This window comes from Mercenaria mercenaria, chromosome 12 (assembly GCF_021730395.1).
Source record: "Mercenaria mercenaria strain notata chromosome 12, MADL_Memer_1, whole genome shotgun sequence".
Classification (NCBI taxonomy): domain Eukaryota; kingdom Metazoa; phylum Mollusca; class Bivalvia; order Venerida; family Veneridae; genus Mercenaria; species Mercenaria mercenaria.
The window spans coordinates 40,870,852-40,893,180 of record NC_069372.1 but is presented as its reverse complement, the minus strand read 5'-3'; the positions used below and the strand labels follow the sequence as shown (position 1 = coordinate 40,893,180).

The 22,329-nt window shown below is 34.7% G+C and overlaps 1 protein-coding gene across 2 annotated transcripts in view; it reads right to left on the bottom strand.

The window, feature by feature from the left end:
• LOC123534118 (uncharacterized) overlaps positions 1-16,784 on the bottom strand; it is a 41,097-nt gene extending 24,313 nt beyond the window's left edge. For both annotated transcript variants that reach the window (XR_008366467.1, XM_053519823.1), the window contains exons 1-7: positions 16,549-16,784; positions 11,185-11,304; positions 8,883-9,003; positions 7,099-7,218; positions 6,588-6,714; positions 5,156-5,329; positions 4,454-4,537 (exon numbers count right to left, since the gene is read on the bottom strand). Coding sequence is in view for 1 of the 2 variants with exons in the window: in XM_053519823.1 (XP_053375798.1) it covers positions 4,454-4,537; positions 5,156-5,329; positions 6,588-6,714; positions 7,099-7,218; positions 8,883-9,003; positions 11,185-11,304; positions 16,549-16,701 (899 nt within the window). In the remaining variant the exon portion in view is untranslated. The remainder of the gene's footprint in view (positions 1-4,453; positions 4,538-5,155; positions 5,330-6,587; positions 6,715-7,098; positions 7,219-8,882; positions 9,004-11,184; positions 11,305-16,548) is intronic.
• Between the last annotated feature and the right edge of the window lie 5,545 nt (positions 16,785-22,329).

Here is a 22,329-nt window from a genome sequence, read left to right as displayed (position 1 = left end):
ACACATGGTCTTTTATTAAATCGTCACGGAGAACATAAGGCCCGCCCTTGGATCAAACTCAAAACCCCACGATCCACAGATCTGCGCACTCCCTATTGAGCTAAGTGGGTGGTTTAACAACAAAGAAAAAGGAAAGTTCTATATATCAGGAAATTATAGCTTTATTTCTTTAAGGGCAAGGAAAGCCTGACAATAAGTTAATTCAATATGAAAGCCATCCTCAAACCTTTCATAGCCCTGAAAGAATTTTTAAAATCGGACCACTATTGAAAAAGATATGGCAGTTTGATTTTAAACAAGAGGACCATGATGGTTCTGAATCGCTCACCTCTTCCCACATGACCCAGTTTTGAGTATGACGTCGTTTTTTCTATTATTTGACATAGTGACCTAGTTTTTGAGCTCATGTGACCCAGTTTTGAACTTGACCTAGATATTATCAAGATAAAAATTCTGACCAATTTTCATGAAGATCCATTGAAAAATATGGTCTCTAGAGAGGTCACAAGGTTTTTCTATTATTTGACCTATTGACCTAATTTTCGAAGGTACGTGACCCTCTTTTGAACTTTACCTAGATATCATCAAGGTGAACATTCTCACTAATTTTCATGAAGATCTCATGAAAAATATGGCCTCTAGAGAGGTCAGAAGGTTTTTCTATTTTTATACCTACTGGCCTAGTTTTTGACCGCATGTGACCCAGTTTCAAAACTGACCTAGATATCATCAAGGTGAACATTCAGATCAGTTTTCATGAAGAGCCATTGAAAAATATGCCTCTAGGGAGGTCAAAAGATTTTAATAATTTTAGACCTACTGACCTAGTTTTTGATCGCAGCTGACCCAGTTTCAAATTTAACCTAGATATCATCAAGATGAACATTCAGACCAACTTTCATACAGATCCCATGAAAAGTATGGCCTCTAGAGAGGTCACAAGGTTTTTTAATTATTTGACCTACTGACCTAGTTTTTGACGGCACATGACCCAGTTTCAAACTTGACCTAGATATCATCAAGGTGAACATTCTGACCAATTTTTATGGAGATCCATTCACAAGTATGGCCTCTAGAGATGTCACAAGGTTTTTCTATTTTTAGACCTACTGACCTAGTTTTTGACCACACATGACCCTGTTTCGAACTTGATCTAGATATCATCAAGATGAACATTCAGACCAATTTTCATACAGATCCCATGAAAAATATGGTCTTTAGAGAGGTCACAAGGTTTTTCTATTATTTGACCTACTGACCTAGTTTTTGATGGCACGTGACCCACTTTTGAACTTGACCTACATATCATCAAGATGAACATTCAGACCAACTTTCATACAGATCCCATGAAAAATATGGCCTCTAGAGAGGTCACAAGGTTTTTCTATTATTTGACCTACTGACCTAGTTTTTGTAGGCACGTGACCCACTTTCAAACTTGACCTAGATATCATCAAGATGAACATTCTGACCAATTTTCATGAAGATCTCATGAAATATATGGCCTCTAGTGATGTCACAGGGTTTTTCTATTTTTAGACCTACTGACCTAGTTTTTGACCGCACATGACCAAGTTTCAAACTTGACCTAGATATTATCAAGATGAACATTCAGACCAATTTTCATACAGATCCCATGAAAAATATGGCCTTTAGAGAGGTCACAAGGTTTTTCTATTATTTGACCTACTGACCAAGTTTTTGACAACACGTGACCCAGTTTCGAACTTGACCTAGATATCATCAAGGTGAACGTTCTGACCAATTTTCATGAAGATCTTGTGAAATATATGGCCTCTAGAGAGGTCACAAGGTTTTTCTATTTTTAGACCTACTGACCTAGTTTTTGATGGCACGTGACCCAGTTTCGAACTTGACCTAGATATCATCAAGGTGAAAATTCTGACCAATTTTCATGAAGATCTTGTGAAATATATGGCCTCTAAAGAGGTCACAAGGTTTTTCTATTTTTAGACCTACTGACCTAGTTTTTGACGGCACGTGACCCAGTTTCGAACTTGACCTAGATATCATCAAGGTGAACATTCTGACCAATTTTCATGAAGATCTTGTGAAATATATGGCCTCTAGAGAGGTCACAAGGTTTTTCTATTTTTAGACCTACTGACCTAGTTTTTGAGGGCACGTGACCCAGTTTCGAACTTGACCTAGATATCATCAAGATGAACATTCTGACCAACTTTCATAAAGATCCCATGAAAAATGTGACCTCTAGAGTGGTCACAAGCAAAAGTTTACGGACGCACGGACGCATGCACGGACGGACGACGGACGACGGACACCGCGCGATCACAAAAGCTCACCTTGTCACTTTGTGACAGGTGAGCTAAAAATGGGTGATCATGGAGGCGGCCATTTTAGTGTGTTAATGACGTCATTAACACACTGCTGAATTCTTTATTTAGCAAATAACCTTTAAAATAGATTAATTTCATATGTTTCTTGAGTGTGAGATGTAAAACATGGTAATTTCTTTCATTATAGTTAGAATAAGTAGAGAAATTATTTTACAGAAATAAGTAAATACAGTTCAAATATGTATTTAGAAATTTAATTAATCCGCCATTTTGTTTTTTGTTGTCATGGAAACAAAATGGCCACCATTTTGATAAAATATTTAAATGCTCATAGTTTTCTCATTCTTAAACCAATTTTGAAAATTCTTTCACTTCTTTAAATGATTTAAGAAATCCTAGCAGATGTATTTAACATGAGGACAACATTGCCTTTCCCTTTAAAAAGGCTTTAAAACAGTTACTGACAGATCATGTTATGGAAACACAGGAGAATTAGTTGTGTTCCCTTATTTTTCCATTAAAAACTGAGAAGTGTTTATCATGTCATACCGAAGGTTAATTGACTTTATCATAGAACTTTATAAACAGTTGTTAAGTACGAAATTCTCCTTGATGTGGTGGTCAAGACAGTAGGAAACTTTTCATTGCCAGGACAAGTTCAACACCAGACTTCTTGATTAAGTATTTTTAGAAATATTTTAGAAACAAAACCTCAAATTCAAATGTCCATAATTTCATCAAACTTCAATTTTAACAGCCAAAATCTTGAAATTTTGAAAAAGAAAACCTTGCATATATTTATAAAGGAGACAACTACTATTTGACCTACCTTTTCCATAACAGGATTATTAATTGATTATATAAAACAGTACCACTTCACCATTTTGAAAAATATAGGACATTTAAAGTATCTTGATTAGTTTCGAATCTATCGACTTTTGTCAAAAATGATTTAGATAGATGTATTCTCCATGTAAATTTCAGCCATTTTTGACACAAAAAAAGTTTTAAAACTTAATTTTTGACTATTCAGGATATCATTTCACATGCAAAAAAAAATGTAAAATTTATACAGAAACTTTTTTTTAGGAATAAATGATTTTTACTAAGCTTTTTACAATTTGGGAAAAATACATCATTGGCCATAAACCTGAAATGTATTACAAAATTTATTTTGAAAATTCAAAAGATCATATTTCTACTCTGGGAGACTAAAGAATGAAGTTTAGTTGACATAGGGATTTTACTAAAGCCACAATTCATGAGAAAACCTGTTACAGATGCGGCAGATCAAACAGTAATTCAAACTGAACACCTCATATTTGAATCTTGAAGATCAAGGAAACCTTGTGCAGGTCCTTTGATTGGTTATGTAGAAATTTAAGTAAAATTGTAAACCAAATGACCAGAGCCGTATCAGGCTAAAAGCTGTGACAGCTACAAGATGTGAAAGGCTATAATATGCGATACAATAAAATAAATGACCCTCGAAAGAGAACGAGATTTTCTACAGTACCCAAAAATCAAAACACAACAATGGAACAGTTACAATATAGAACAAGCAACATTTTTACACAGGCAGATGCAGTAAAATTTAAGATTAGCAAAATCTAAACTGCACAGGGAAACAAATATTTTGGAACACTGTCCTGAATTGGCTGGTATTGCCTATATTGAATTTTTTGTACAAGAAAAGTAATAGGTATGATAGAGTAGCAGGAGCAACAAGGCTGCAACCTTCACAACTAAGTTATCAAATATACCAAAACTTGTCTTTCAGGCTCCAATAAAAGTAATTCATTGATTCCTACTCATTAACCAAAGTTTTGTCCTTTCTGTGACACTAGAGAATATATTAGTAGTGTCCTCATACTAAAGTGTATTTATTTTCAGTTTAAAATAACTCGACATGTATGCTAACAATCTCCAATAGAGAGCTGCTGTGCTTTCACCTCCGCTTCAGAAACATTCATCTCATGTCAACATCAGCCACCATTTGAAATATACATGTTGAACATTCAATGCTAAATACTGGACGCGGTCCTACAACTTTGCGACATTGACAGGGATGGCAGTAAGGTCAGGAATGATAACTCTGTGAAAGAGATTGCTATGTTAGGTACATATGTACTTACTTGGCACTATTCATAGCATCTTCCTCTACAGCAGCATCGTCGACTGACAGCCCCTTGCTCTGTCTGATGTCACTCACCAACCTCCTACACAAACAAAACAGTATACAGCAAATCTTTAGGTAAGGAGGTTGCTTTTGACCTCATTATAGGAAAACTGATGAAACCAGGATTACTTTATACAACATTCATTCAAGCTTTTTTGATGATATTAACCATTACCTTGCTAAATTTCTATAATGAACTTGTCCTTCTTTCATTTGGACAGTACCATTAATTGTTAGAAGGGATGCTTACCAAAAAGATACTGACTGAATGATGAACAGAGCAGATCATGATCAGACTGCACAGATGTGCAGGCTGATCATGATCTACATTGGTCGCAAAAGCAGAATCAATCGTGTCAAGAATGATAAGGGTTAACATCAGATCACGGCTACTTTGATATATTAATTATGACAGTCTTTTTTAAAGCAATATTTACACTACCATATCAATACATGAAAAATAAATTTTGCCAAAAATTGTATTTTCTGTCCTCTAGCTAAAATTTATAAGCCATATGTAAACCTTAACTGTAAACATTTACTGCATGTATTATTACTAAGACAACTATCATTTCAAAAAAAGTTTTCTATTATCCCAAAGATGCCTTCTACAAGATTTCAGACACAAGTATACAGATGACAAACAAAGCTGTCTTACTTAAACTCATCGAACTGTAGATGACCATCCATGTTCCTATCGTAATATCTGAATATATATCTACATCTCATCTCTGCAGGCATTCCTCCATGTTGTGTCGAAGGTTCCATTGCAGCAAGACCAAGTAAAACATCCTTACAAGAGAGGTACTTCCTTTTATGTACATCAAATGCCCTAAAAAATAATACTAATGCTGATACAAAAGAGAGTATGTACTGTAAGTCATACAATATTTACAAAACATGGCCTATCTAAATGATCTCTTATCAATAATTTGCCAGCACAGTCATGGTGTCAATCTACATTGGTATCTGCACAATGCATGTCTCTGCACAAAGGGATAGGTAATACATTGTATATATTATTATCCTTATATTTCAACCTCTAAAGTTTCAGTATAATTATCCTTAAATACATTTTAAAAGCATTTGAACATGAAACATTTGTGTGGAACTACCTTGAATTCAGGCCAGCAATACAGAGAAAACTGTTTTTAAAGCTTCCATATTGGTATATGTGAAAAACTAGCCCCACCGCTAGGCAGTCCTGTTTTTGTATAAATCAACATAGCTTAAAGACATTAGGAAGAGGGTTACCCAAGGAGCGCTACTGTCAAACTGTCTTGAAATCAAACCCAAGGTTCCAAGAGATGATTTTCAATGTCAAAGAGAAAACTAGACACATCCCCTTGCGGCCACCAGAAATTAACTGAAATATTTTATTAGAGGGTCACCAAATAAACATTTCCGTGAAATTATCTCAAAATCAGGCTGTGAGTTCTTAAGGAGAAGATCTTAAAGTTTAATGTCTTCAAATTTTGGTTGCTGTGGCAAACCAGAATTCTGCATGGATGACCTAGATCAGATGGAATCTGAAAGGAGACCATTCAACATTCCTATAAAGTTATTTCAAAATTGGCTGGGTGGATTAAGAGATGTTCTTTTAAAACAGTTGCTGACTACAGACAGACGACAGACAGACGGAAATCCAACGATCTTAAAAGCTCATCATGAGCACTTTGTGCTCAGGTAAACTGCAATTTCGCAATTATATTTCATACATTAGGAAGTAATTAATAGCTAGACTGGGGAACTACCAAATATCAGCCAGTGTTGAGACATCTGTACAGTATGAAAACAGGCCCTCTTTCAATAAAATGCCCTAGTCCCAAAAGGTGAGCAGTTGATGCAAGTGAATTTACCCAGTTTGGAAGGCCAAGTTTCTCTTCCAAATTTCCTGATAAAAAGTTCTGGACTCGCAGGCACTCTTCTTCTTATGTACATGTACATTATGTAAAAGTAAAGAATAGTGAAATCTTTATCACAGATATTATAAACCTCATTAAGTCAAGGCAGTACAACTCAAGGTTTAACTGACATTTCTACCTCAACTGCCTATATTGAAATGATACAGATATATAAGTTAATCTTACCTAAAAAGATGGTCAATATTTTCCACTTTTCCACCTTTCAAGTCCATGTATTTAGTGAAGACAGATTTGTTCATGAAATGACTAGGATGTACATGCTCCATAAACTCTTGGAATAGCAGTTCTTGCTCTAAAATAGAGATAAAGAAGTCAAAAACTCTTGGGACAGCAGTTCTTCTCTAAAATAGAGATAAAGAAGTCACAAACTCTTGGAACAGCAGTTCTTGCTCTAAAATTGAGAAAAAGAAGTCATAAACTCTTGGAATAGCAGTTCTTGTTCTGAAACAGAGATAAAGAAGTTATGAACTCTTGGAACAGCAGTTCTGGTTTAAATAGAGATAAAGAAGTATTTCAAGGGTCAATAATCTGAAATAGCTTGTCAGCAAATTTGGCCTAGTTTTTACGCACAGATAAAAATTCTGTATAGGTACCAAGAAAAAATACAAATTGAAATTTTATAAGTAGCAAAATTCGTCTGTAAGTCTGAGAAAATGATGTTTAGTTAACAACAAACCTTTCTTGCCAAGTTTTGAGGACTTGATAAGGGATTCTTGTGGAGTCATCTGAGAGGAGTCTGAATCTATGTCCACATATTCTAGACTGGTCTCACTCAGTGAAGACTGTGGTACAGACCCTGAATATAAGTAGTTCAAGGTATATTATGTATGCTTATCAAATGGTTTCATGGTCAACAGTTTTGAATAGGGCAATAGTTTTCAATGTTCACTGGCAAGCCAATCCCCCTAAAAATGTAGGTTTATTAACAAAGGTCTTCTTTTTACTACTACTACTAATATAATTTTAGAATCTTTTATTTTTCAATTTTGAATCTTTATCCAAAATATACAGAACATACAGAGAGAATGCACAATTTTCTCCTCATAACAATGTTTGCTGTTGGATGCATTCAGAGATTCATGAATAAAAGAATCAAGTACATGTATTTGAAATGCTGTGCTCACCCAATCTGACTAAAGTACTGGATCTTCTAAACAAAGATCTGAGAACGACCCATTCACATATGTGTTCTGTATATTTTGGATTTCCAGTATTGCTATTTTTATTTTCGCAAATCTATTTTTATTTGAACCAATCAGACAACTTGTTCGAATGTCAAAGAAGTAAGAAAAATGGGTAGTCATTCCAGGGCTCGAACCCGGAACCGTCGCTTACAGAGCAAGTGGCCTGCCGACTGAGCTAACCTGCTACCTGACATACTATGACATAAGAATTGTAAATATCAACAAGAGCTGTCTCCATAGGATGACACATGCCCCCGATGGCACTTTAAATGAATAGTTATGGCAGATGTTAGAGTTTAGGACCTTTGACCTACGGAGCTGGGTCTTGCCCGCGACACGTCATCTTACTGTGTCACACATTCATGCAGAGATATTTTAAAATCCATGCATGAATGACAAAGATATGGACCAGACACGCCCATCAATGCACTATCATGAAAAATCACCTTTAACGTCCAAGTGTGACCTTGACCTTTGAGCTACGGAACTGGGTCTTGCGCGCGACACGTCATCTTACTGTGGTACACATTCATGCCAAGTTATTTGAAAATCCATCCATCGATGACAAAGATATGGACCGGACACGTCCATCAATGCACTATCCCTTAATGTCTAAGTGTGACCTTGACCTTTGAGATAGGGACCTGGGTCTTGCGCGCGACACATCGTCTTACTGTGGTACACATTCATGCCAAGTTATTTAAAAATCCATCCATCGATGACAAAGATATGGACCGGACATGCCCATCACTGCACTATCCCTTAATGTCTAAGTGTGACCTTGACCTTTGAGGTACGGACCTGGGTCTTTCACACGACACGTCGTCTTACTGTGGTACACATTCATGCCAAGTTATTTGAAAATCCATCTATCGATGACAAAGATATGAACCGGACACGCCCATCAATGCACTATCCTTTAATGTCTAAGTGTGACCTTGATCTTTGAGCTACGGACCTGGGTCTTGCGCGCGACACGTCATCTTAATGTGGTACACATTCAAGCCAAGTTATTTGAAAATCCATCCATCGATGACAAAGATATGGACCGGACATGAAAAATGCGGACAGACCGACAGACTGACAGACGGTTCAAAAACTATATGCCTCCCTTCGGGGGCATAAAAATCAAGTCTAAATGAAGATTTGCAAAATATTGTAAATTAAGCTCTGATTGGATAGCAAAAGGGTCGTCAGAACTAGGCTATCAATAGGTCGTTCTCAGATCCTATGCGTAGGGTAATAGGAGATGTACTTTAGTCAGATTGGTGCTCACCTGAACCTTCTTTAACCTGGTTTACAAATTTGATAGGTTCTGGGCCAAGCATGTAGGGTGTTATACCATCCATATGTTGCTCCATCTCTGTCTCCGACAACCACACAGCATCTATTGTACACTGTGAAATATAACACAACATTTAATTTTTTTTTTTTTTTGGTTTTAACTCACACCGACACATTTACAGGTCATATGGCGACTTTCCAGCTTTGATGGCGGAGGAAGACCCAAAATGCACCTCTGTGTATTATTTCATCACGAGCAGCACCTTGGTAGAACCACCAACCTTCCGTCAGCCAGCTGGATGGCTTTCTCACATGAAGAATTCAACACCCCAAGTGAAACTTGAACCCACATCGAGGAGGGGCAAGTGATTTAAAGTCAGTGACCTTAACCACTCGGCCACGGAGGCCCCATGTAACACATTAGGTTCCTGACTTATCTTTGCTGTACAAGACTGATTTCAATAGTTTCATTTTCAGAAAGCACTATTCATATCATTGTCAAACAAGAGCACCGCCTTGCGGGTGCTGACGCTCATCTGATTTTTTTTTTGTATAATAGAAATATTGTCCTACCCATGATTTTCTAAGTCTAAAAAGGGCCATCATTCTTGCAAAAAGCAGGATAGAGTTATGTTTCTTGATGTACAGTGTCCACTTATGATTGTGAAAAACTGCTGCAAGTTTTAAAGCAATAGCTTTGATAGTTTATGAGAAAAGTTGCCTTAAACATAATACTCAACCAAGAAAATGATTTTCTAAGTCCAAAAGGGGCAATAATTATTGCAAAAAGCAGGATGGAGTTATGTTGCTTGCTGTACAGGGTCAGCTTATGATGGTGAACAAGTGTTGCAAGTTTCAAAGCAATAGCTTTGATAGTTTAAGAGAAAAAGTTGACCTAAACATAAAACTTAACCAAGAAATCTGATATTTTCTAAGTCCAAAAGGGGCCATAAATCTTGCAAAAAGCAGGATGGAGTTATGTTTCTTGCTGTACAGGGTCAGCTTATGATGGTGAACAAGTGTTGCAAGTTTCAAAGCAATAGCTTTGATAGTTTAGGATAAAAGCTGACCTAAACATAAAACTTAACCAAGAAAACTGATTTTCTAAGTCCAAAAGGGGCAATAATTCTTGCAAAAAGCAAGATGGAGTTATGTTTCTTGATGTACAGGGTCTGCTTATGATGGTGAACAAGTATTCCAAGTTTCAAAGCAATAGCTTTGATAGTTTAGGAGAAAAGTTGACCTAAACATAAAACTTAACCAAGAAATCTGATATTTTCTAAGTACAAAAGGGGCCATAAATCTTGCAAAAAGCAAGATGGAGTTATGTTTCTTGCTATACAGGGTCAGCTTATGATGGTGAATAAGTCTTCCAAGTTTCAAAGCAATAGCTTTGATAGTTTAGGAGAAAAGCTGACCTAAACATAAAACTTAACCAGGCAACGCCGACGCCGACGCCGACACCGACGCCGACGCCGACAACCGCTCAAGTGATGACAATAACTCATCATTTTTTTTCAAAAAATCAGATGAGCTAAAAAAGTAATACATTCCCACTTACTGTAAAAGCACATATTTTCGGTAGGTCAAAATTTCACAAATTTGAAATTTTCAGTATGTTTGCAATGTTTAATATTCGCAAAATTATAAAAATTTATGGTATCCTACTCGAATTTGCATTATACTAATAGTAAACATTTACACAAGGATTGATTTTCATGATATGTAGTGCCTCTCGAATATAGCGAAAATTAAACCCTTGCGAAAATTTCTGCTTTTACAGAAATACTTCTAAGAAAAAACTTTCGGCTGGTATCATCAAAATATTTAATATATAGAGGGTATTACAATGAGTGTCTTTTCATACTGAATTTATAATGAGTTGAACAGGATAATAAATTGTGATGCTCAGTTGAACATTTTATCAATTTTATTCACCAAGTTTAAATAAATTTAATGTGTAAAGACACAAATGTAATATTCTTTTTATCAGTATTGCATGTTAGCTTTTCCTACTGGAACATCAAAATTTCAGCTTTCTTTACTATTATAGACAGTTCAGCCAACGTCTCCTACACTTAAAAAACATTAATGTTGGAGCTTTTTTACACTATTGTACATTATGTAATATCAAAATTATATAATGGCCTCATTCTGCTACCACTATGTCAAATATGATAAAATGATGTTTTTTTCATCTTTAAACATTTGTTAAAAGAAAATGAAAAAGAAACTGTACATTGGGCCTGTTCACCTGAACTCATTGTAACCATGAAGGCAGACGGAATACATACCTTTTCTATAGATGAAATTGGAGCGGCAAGAAAGATGACATGTATTTTGGTAGAAAGGTGTAGGTATCTGGTAAACTGTGTTCTTAACACTCCTTTCAATACAATTTTCTGTCCAGTTACCTGTAATACATTCGTTACGATTTAAATTACTTGTTAACCCAGTACAAATGTACATTAGTTTACAATACTGGCAGGATCGCTAAACAGAACAATTATAGCAGTTTTTTTACTATCAACTGTTATGGATTATAAGATTCTTTCACTGGTTGCAGGTGCAGATGGGAATTTCCCGCCTTGAGAGTAACTGTTTAGACAGTAACGAGGCTCCGCACTTGGATGCCATATTCCACAGATAACAGTAAAATTAATTCAAACAACAATGATTTTCTTATAGCACTTTTTTCTTATAAAAGCGTATTAACAAAGCGCAGGAACATATTCTGTAAACAGGAAGAATATCATGATGTTACAAAGATGAAAACAACGTAATAGTTCCGTTTTGTTTTATCATCTGCAGTGAAACGTTATGCTTTTTCCCTTAAATGATGTTTTTTTGTATCAAGAAAAATGTTTTAAGGAACGCAGAGAAATTATTAAGGTATTTGATTTTAATCCCGTTTTATGTAAAACATAATTATTACTACACAAATCTACAATGCAGATGTAGTTCATTATACGTCATTTACAGCTCCCCAGGGTGTAAGATAGAGCTTTCCAGCACTGGTGAAATCATCAGTAATCCTAGTCTGGTATGCAAGAAATAAGAATATATTTAATACCACTAAAAGGCTTCAGTTGTGATCTTAAACAGAATACTTCATTTAAGTATATCTTCAACAGAGGTATCATACAATTTTTAGACGCTGCAAGAGTTTACAATCATTATAGAAATTCATCACCATCTTTTTTTAAAATCTTAAGTTACCATTTTTTATCATAATTTGTCAAAAAACATAATCCCTCTCTTTACGTCAAAACCAAGAATGACTTTTTCTGTGGTGAAGTCAGATTTAGGTTAAAACACGATCAGGCAATATATTTACACAATGAAATCGTAAAAAAAAAATTAAATAAAACTGAATCATTTTATTGTTTAAACATAACACTAACAGTAAAACACGTTAATAAAGCGTAAACACTATATGTTTCATTCTGGCTGCCTCGCTGTATTTACACGTCCACCATTACACTCAGTACACGCTGACAGTGCGGTTGGTCGTTATCGATCACCTGACATGAATCGGAGCCATGTAAAATTTGTGTAAACTTTAGGGTGTATTGTTTAAAACAGTGACAAACTCGTGTTTTGCCTTTTATTTACATAAACATCAACTGAATGGAAGGAAAAATGGATATTCTTTCCAGGTATCTTAAAATTTCACTAATATTTTTGGGGTTTTTTAATAGTTACAATGCGATTTAAAAATCGCCGCCTCTCCGCCCAGAAATCATCGCGGAAGGCTCAACACTCAGAAAAGGCACTTTCTATGTTGTACGTGGAGGAAAGATATTGACCTATGCAAAAATTATCACAATATCATGGCTCACGTACAATTAGTTGGACTACCCCTGCATGAGTCTGTCAAACACTTCAGACACCATTAAAGTAAACCCTGGGAGAGAAAATACCAAGGTCCCTACCTGAGCTTGAACCCTAGTTCTCGTGATCCGTAGGCGGACACTCTAACCACGTCCCTAAAGAGTTAACTCAACAGCAAGGCTGTTGAAAGTGGCCTATAAACCTACTATCACTACACATCTCAGAGTAGCTGAATATTTTTGTTGAGCGCAAATAACCAATCTGCGCTATTTACCAAACGCGCAGCGCATATAACAAATTTTTGTACGTTGGTTATATGCGCAACGATTTACCAATCGTTAGGATAAATTTAACCTGCGCGATTTACCAAATGTCCAGCGCAAATAACAAATGTAACTTTATATATCAGAAATTTGCATTTCGTGTTTGATAAATCATGCAGTTGGTCAATTTATTAATAAATATAGATGTCAAATGCTGAATATCTTGGTACCTAAATTATGTGTCATAAATTTGTTTCTACATCAGTAAATTCACGGCAGTCGGTCACCAGGTTTCAATACTTCCGATCTTATACAAGATGCAATAAAACCCAAACATGCGTGAAGGTGTGATTTCCTCCAGCTTGCACATGTCATCCTCTGGTATGTTTTAGGCTATTTTTATAATTTTCTACTTCACCCGAGTACACACTTAGCAAAATATCGTTTTTATTATATTGAAATATCTTGAAATTTCACAATAATAATTGAGCATATCTCTCAACATGTCTAAGATAAAAGATGAAATAAAAAAGTTACAGAATTAAAAGAAAATTCTTACAGATTTTATCTATATTATTATTATTATTTTATAGTACAAAATTGATTGAATAAAGAGTAGGCCTAATTTTCATCAAAACGTAAACGAAATTTTATATTTTGTAGCTGCACAAGATGTGTTCGGTGCCCTGCGCTAAATGAAAATCTGGAAATTACTCTGATAACTTGAATATCTTTTATAAATCATATTAACTTTTACTTAGATTTACGATTACAGACTAAAACTATAGTCTTTTTACAAATCTAAATGGATCTATAATGTTACACCTGATAATATCCCGCGCCGGTTACAGATGTAACAAGACATTCATTTTGGCAAAAGCTAGACTTTCAGCCTGTAAAACAATGGTAAAATTTACATGGTTTATGAAAGATATTCTAGTGAAAAGAGTAATTTTCAGTTGTTGTTTTTTTATTAGAGCAGGACACACATTTTGTGAAGCTACAAAATTTAAACTTTTGTGCACGTTTTGATGGAATTTACTCGTTATTCTATTTATTTTGCATTATAAAAGCATGAAAAAATATCAATTAGAATTGTAAGAAATGACATATATTTGGTATATTGTTGACATTTCAGGAATTGCGATTAGTGCAGGACCGTCATCTCGCGAATTATGTAGACTAGCTACAATTTTAGTCTGTAATTGAAATAACAAAATTAAAGTGGACATAGCGTATGAAATTATCGGAGTAATGTTAAACATATAATTTTTCGTTCTCATTATGACGGAAATCACCCTTGTTTCTATCTATTTCTACTACATTTTTAAAATGTACATAAATGATATGTTTTATAAATTAAATATATTTGAATTCAGCATTGGCTATTAGCGCAGAACTGAAATCCTGCACGGGTTACAGAATTAAAAATTAAAATTACATCTGTCTTTGCAAAAGCTACAACTTTAGTCTGTAACCATAAATCATAGTTAAATTTAGCATGGTTAATGAAAGATATTCAAGTAATCAGGATCATTTCCAGATTTTTTATTAGCGCAGGGCAAACACATCTTGCGCAGATAACAAATGTAATATTTCGTTCTCGTTATGACGAAAACCCCTGTTCTTTCTAATTATTTTCTACTCTGGAAACATTTTTTAAGAAGTTACATAAATAGTATCTTTTAGAATTGAAATATGTTAGAAATATCGACGTCATTTCAGGATTTGCTATTAGCGCAGGGCCGATATCCCGCGCAGGATACAGATGTAACAAAATATTCATTTGGCAAAAGCTACAATTTCAGCCCGTAATCACAAAACAATGATAAAGTTAGCATGGTTTATGAAAGATATCCAAGTTATCAGGATTATTTCCAGATTTTTTATTAGCGCAGGGCAAACACATCTTGCGCAGATAACAATTGTAATATTTCTTTCTCATTATGACGGAAATCACGCTTCTTTCTTTTTTTTCTACTCCGAAAACATTTTTTATGAAGTTACATAAATAGTATCTTTTAGAACTGAAATATGTTTGAAATATCAGCGTCAGTTCAGAATTTGCTATTAGCGCAGGAACAACATCCCGCGCAGGCTACGGATGAAACATTATATTCAGATTTTCAAAAATTACATTTTTAGATTGTTATCGAAAAACGAAGTAAAAGTTAAAATGGTTTATAAAAGATATTCAAGTAATTGGAGTAATTTTCAGAGTTCTATTAACGCAGGACACACATCTTGCGCACCTACAAAACGTAAAATTTCGTTCACATTTTGACGAAACTTATAAGTTATTCTATCTATCTCACTATAAAACATTAAAAAATGATATAAGTATAAAAGATCTGTAAGAATTGTCTTTTAATTCTGCTTATTTTTGTTTTATTTTTAATCTTGGCCATGTCAAGAGATATGCTCACGTTGGTAAAAAAGAATTGCGCTTTTTCAATATGATGAAAAAAAAGCGATATGGTGAATTGCGGTAAGTGTGTGGCAATTCAGTTTTCTATGTAAGTCTCCTTTATGTTCTATATCCGGTATAAAATGACTGCGTGTGATCGAATGAAGTAAAAATACTTTAGTTATAAAAAGAATAGAGAGGACAATGTGGCTATCCGAAGGAAATCACAACTTCACGCATGTTTGAGTTTTATTGCATATTGTATCATATTGCAGATATTGAAACCTGCTGACCGACTCCCATAAATTTACTGATGTTGAAATAAACACATTTTTAAAACCAAGATTTGCAATATCAGTCTATAATTGTTAAACAATGTAAAAGTTAGCATGGTTTATGGCAGTTATTCATATTATCGGTGTAATTTCCAGATTTTCTGTTAGCGCAGGACACATCTTGCGCAGTAACAAAAATTCGTTTAAAAGTTAAGAAAAAAAATAAATAAATAAAAAAACGTGTGTTATTAAATATACTTTCGATATTTTGGATATTTTGTATCATTTTGAAATTTTTTAACATTTATGACAAATGACTCTTAATACCGTCGTCAACAGAAATCTTTAGTCCATAAACTACCAGGGACATGAGGATCTCATTGAAATTACCGCATAAATACGCTCATTTACTTCAAAAGATGTTTTTCTTGTTCTTTACAAATTAAGCACAGTCAATTCACACCTTTACGCGTGCCTGATCACCGTCAGTTTTAAAATTAAACAGTTTAGTGTAGGCCTAGAAGTCTAACCCTCTAATGTTATTCAATTTTATCGGGAGATATCATCCATATGTTAAAAGCGCAGACTCATTTACCAAACGCCCAAGACAGTTACCCTGCGCATATAAGAAATATATAAGGTTGCCTGATTTACAAATCGTTGCGCAGATAACAAATTGGTTATTTGCGCTGCGCGATTTACCAAATGCGCAGATTGGCTATATGCGCGTAACATTTTCAATTATCAACAGACTATATAGAAAGTTGGCAGACAAAAATTGTGCCGACATTAACCACTGTCACTGAAAATTAATGTCAGTGAAAAAATTAATTCATAAATATTCAACAAAAGACAGGTATCAGCAAGCGATTTTATTACCTGTTCGCCAAGTTTAGTGGCAACATTTTTCAGGGATTCGTCCCCGCTTCTATCGCAACTAGGCAGCCACAGACCTTGACCCCCGAAATTCAACAACAGGTATCTGTTGTCTAATGTTCGGGGTATGAGGAGACTGACAAATTCTGATGCCATAACAAGTATTTACAGCTTAATTTGATTAAAATTCCAAAATTTCATTTCTTCGCAGTTGAAAACGGTGTATGTAAAATTTGCTATGTGTGAAATTCCACCACTCATCAGCGATTTTGACGAGGTATAATGTAAAAAATCTGTTATTACGAGCAATAAGTATTTGAAGCGTTGCTAGTTTACTTCTGCATATTCCAATATCAACGCTACAACAATCACCGTATTCAGTGTCCTTTATTTTATCGACATTATCTAAATATTTTGATTTGTCTTCTGTTTACGCGACCTTTCTTAAAATTGATTTCATTCCGTTTTAATTTACATAAAATTAGGTGGCAGCAAAGTGGACTAGAAAACACGGCAGTCTCCTGCTTTAGAATCCAAGGGAATTAACTCTACAGAATGAATCAAATTGACTATGAAAGTTATTTTGTTAGTTTTATACTCAAAGAGCTATATACTGGGTATACCAATTACCGGGAGTCTTATATTCAGTGGACTCTATTTATAACAAAATGATTTTATGAAAGGATAAATTTTATTCTGTTTAATTAATTTATATTTTAGCTTTAGACTTTTGGGAAAAAAATCGTCAAAACACCAGGTAAAAGTTCCACTACTGTCATTCAAAGAACAGAGGTGGGGAATTTTAGTATTTTCTGGCATATACCTATTACCGTGAATTTCAACTTTCAGGCTAAAGCAGTTGTTAAATTGAACTAAGACAAAGAAAGCATTTCTATTTTACAATGGGCCAAACTAAATATGAAAAAGATATGGCAGAAGTAAGCAACTTCATTGAAAATTTGTGGTGAAAAATTGCAAAGTTTAACCATAATGAGCACTCACTTAGCTAAATTCCTTAATTTCTGGGATCAGTGTGAAATAAAAAGAAAGACACTCCAATTTACAAAAATAGTTTTGCTAAAAATCTAAGCACATTGAGCATAAATAATGAGAGAAAAATTGTAAAGCAATTTTCATGTTAAGTATTAAAACAGGACATTCACGGTAATATGTATATCCCGGTAATTGGTATACCCAGTATAAAATAAATAGATCGGCAACTTGAAAGGCATATAGAGCAAATCACGCCAAAATGACAACTAAATGAGATCTCGTTTACCGGAAGTGACGCTCTCTCCAGGCGGCATTTTGTATGCAAAAGAAGGACACGGTCAATTATTCATCGGTAATTTAATTATCACCGTATGACCGCACTTCTTTTTATGGTAAGAAACGTGTATTTTGTGTCTTAAGACTATTTCACATTAACCTATGTTGTTTTAGAAGCTAACATGTAGTTTAAATGTAGTTTTAAAGATATAAATTGTACGCTTCACTAAGATAATGCTGATTCACGCTCTGACACGAGATCACGCGAGATTACAGCCAGTTGCCATTTTGTGTATTTTATACTTCTTTAGTAGAATTTATACTTGGATGCCTAAATCATTACAATTTTTTTGTTTGTTTGTTTGTAAGCTTATATATAGTTGCCACAGGTAACCCATATTGGAGACTTCTTTATGAAGACTGTTAGTAATGTTAAGTGGGAAGATAGTGCAAGGTACAAAAGATGCTCAAATTCCACAAGCTTCCCTGGTTCTTTAGCTTGCCAGGTGTAAAGAAACCACACACGGGACTCTTATCCCAGTGTTAGTAATTTTTAGTTGGAGGAGCGGGGCTCGAACTCAAGACCCCTGGTTTCGTAGTTGGACAGTGTTACCACTGGACCACTGCATTCACTCTATACAAATTTTTAGCTCGACTATTCATAGAATAGTAGAGCTATTGGACTCGCCCATGCGTCGGCGTCCGCGTCCGCGTCCCGATTTGGTTAAGTTTTTGTATGTAAGCTGGTATCTCAGCAACCACTTGTGGGAATGGATTGAAACTTCACACACTTATTCACTGTGATAAACTGACTTACATTGCACAGGTTCCATAACTCTGTTTTGCTTTTTTACAAAATTATGCCCCTTTTTTGACTTAGAAATTTTTGGTTAAGGTTTTGTATGTAAGCTGGTATCTCAGTAACCACTTGTGGGAATGGATTGAAACTTCACACACTTATTTACTGTGATAAACTGACTTACATTGCACAGGTTCCATAAATCTATTTTGCTTTTTTACAAAATTATGCCCCTTTTTCGACTTAGAATTATTTGGTTAAGGTTTTGTATGTAAGCTGGTATCTCAGTACTCACTAATGGGAATGGATTGAAACTTCACACACTTGTTCACTGTCATGATCTGACATGCCCAAAGCAGGTCCCATAACTTTATTTTGCTTTTTTACAAAATTATGCCCCTTTTTCAACATAGAAATTTTTGGTTAAATTTTTGTATGTAAACTGGTATCTCAGTATCCACTAATGGGAAAGGATTGAAACTTCACACACTAGTTCACTGTCATGAGCTGATAATCACTATGCAGGTTCCATAACCCTATTTTACTTTTTTACTAAATTATGCCCCTTTTTCGACTTTCTTATTCATTCAAGCGACAAGGCTGTTAAATAGTCGAGCGTTGCTGTCCTCCGACAGCTCTTGTTTATCTTCTTGTATTATATAATAAGTCATTTTTATATACTCCTGGTTTAGCCCCCGGGGTGTTAAAAATAACCAGGTGTTTATTTAAGGCAATGATGGTGGACATTGCAATATTCTTCAGGTTCATTCCTATAATAGACAAGTAGTCACTGTATTTTAAGTCACTTTTACATACTCCTTGTTTATATAGCCTTCAGGGTTTAAAGCAGGAGTATATATAAGGCAATGATGGTAGACTTTGCATTATTCTTTAGGTCCATCCTTATTGAGGAGTAGTCACGGTATCATCTACGGAATAAATTACATTGTCACCCTAACTAATTGACCTTATGAAAGTTCAATGTTTCTCATTGCAGATCTGGTACAACTGTTCTGGGCATGCTCGCATTTAGTCTGCACACATTTAGTGTATAATATGTATAATATGTATAATATACTGACTAAAGGTTAGGGTTAATATCACCATAGTTACAAAATATATACATTTAAGATACTTTTCGTTCAAATTGCTTGAATCTGATATATACTGGAATCTGTAATATATCACAGGCGCACCAGATCTGTTTTTAGTCACAGCCATGAAAGTTAAATATATAGTTACACACAGTTCACAGTTCAAATTTTTTATCTTTCCCCATTGTCTTTTATATACTCCTGGTTTGCACCCCAGTGTCTAAACCAGGTCATTAAAGTGTGTCACTCTTGGAATGAACGCGAGTGTATAACTAACTTTCATAAGAAGTGTATAACTTACTTTCATAAGAAGGTGATAGTGCAATTTATTCCTTAGAAAAAGTCCCTATGGCATCTAATCCAGTAGATTGCCAAAAGATTCATGTGGGGAAGTTGGCAGTTACTTGCGGAGAACAGGTTTGTACTAGTACAGAATCCAGGAACACTGCTTAGGTTAACTGTCCGCCGTTACATAACTGAAATACTGTTGAAAAACGGCGTTAAACCCAAAACAAACAAAGATTGCCAAAAGACGATAATGTGGTATGTTTATGGTCCTTTCCATGGAAATCTTTGTTTCCATATATCATTTATGATTTCCTTTGGCTCTGAACATTTCCTAATAGGAAGTGTCTAGACTAGCAGAAATCAGACTCCTAACCTGCATACTAGCCATCCATTAACTGGATGCCTAGCTTATACTTTAAGGGTTTTTCTAGAGGTCCGATTATCAGTTTATGAATTGTGTAATGAATTATCATTTTTGTTTGTCTAAGGTAGCAATATTTGCTTGTAAATAAATGGTTACTAATGCCAGGGACATAAATAGATATACATTATTCCTGCTAAATAATGCTGATTTCAAAAGCAATTAGTCTCAATTTTAACTACATGTATTTCTATGATTTAAAAAGATGCAAGTGTGACAAATTTTATGATGGTGAAATGATGAAAACAAGGAAACAAGTTACCAAATTCAGCAAAGTGAATATTTTAACATATTGACTGACACTTCATTTATATAAGGATGTAAATTAGATATTTACGTCCTTGATTTATACAAGTTTAATGAATACATATCCAGTGAACAATCTTTGAATGAATTTTAATAATGTATTTTGTAAACATGGTAAAAGGAATGTTGAAAATGGTTGAGGACATTTTAATTAAAACTGCATATTCTTATTTTAATGATCATGTTTAATAATACCTAGACATATCACAAGCATGTTAAAATAGGAAATTTTAAAATTTCTTATTACTACCTGTGCATCATATCCTCTGAATGCAACATTTCCTTTGTGCCATTATCTTTGAAATAATGTTCCTGTTTGTCTATTTTTTGTCATGGGACGATACTGCACAACAACAGCAGCACTGGAATCCTTTAAAACAGCGACCGTGACCATAACTTTATCTATAATCGGCAGCATTTTCAACAAATATTGATCAGATCTGATGTAGTTTAGCCATTTAAATTTTTAACTAGAATCCTAGTAATACAATTCTGTCATTGAAAAATACTTAATTCATAAATTTGTTTATTACCGAATGCATAGAAAACCCCTGGAGGACAGGCTAGGCGTCCTGTTACTGGACGGCAGGAACACAGGCTAGGCGTTGGGTAACCGGACGGCTAGACACTTCCTTCCTAATATTTTCAGTACAGGTGATGTCATTTTCTCTTGGCATGCATGTTATCACATTGATAGAATTATGTAATGAATGTAAATCTGTTGAAAATCTATCTTAGTAGGATATGCTTGGTGATGAAGATGAAAATCTCTCACTTATTGACAACAGAGTAGATTGATGATGAAAAAATATGGTGATCACAAGTGAAATAAAATTTTGACTTTGCATTCTTAGACTATATTATTGAAATTACATACCTTTCTTTAGTGGTCTTGACAATATTTTACACATTTCAACAACATAAAGTCACATGTAAGAAACATCATGGCACCACCAGAACACCATGTACAGTATCACAATTTTCATGCCTCTTGGCAAGCTTTCTTTTATGATCACTGCACTTGATTAAGAAATATTTGAAGTTGCAAGTAATTTTATATCATTGATTTTTGCACTAAACATTATTTATAGTGGAAAAAGGAAATTATGGGTAGAAACACTACAAACCATGCTTAAGTAATAAAAATATCAACTTGAGCAGATAAAGTAGGTTTATGGTTTTGGCAGACACACATTAACTATATAGAAAGAAAGTTTGAAAGGGAAATTAAACTTGTCCAGTTTGGAGTGACAAAGTCTTGTGTCTGATTTACTTCTGTGTTTGTCTGTCAGAATGTATGTAAAGCAACTTTCAACATATTTATTGTGTAAAGGTTGCTTCATAAATTTGGTGTTTTTATTATAGGCAGCCATTTTGTTTTTATAATTATAATGCTAGTAGAAAGTGTGTAACTAAATTTCAAGGGGTTCAAGGTTGCCTCAATCCAAAGAAAGATAAAATTCCTATTTATTTTCTCTTCAAGTCACTGCCTCAATAGCTCAGTGGTAGAGTGTTTGCTTTGAGTGCAGGAGGTCTGGGGTTAGATCCCCTGCTGCATCATACCAAAGACATGAAAAATGGTACTGGTAGCTCCCTTGCTTGGCACT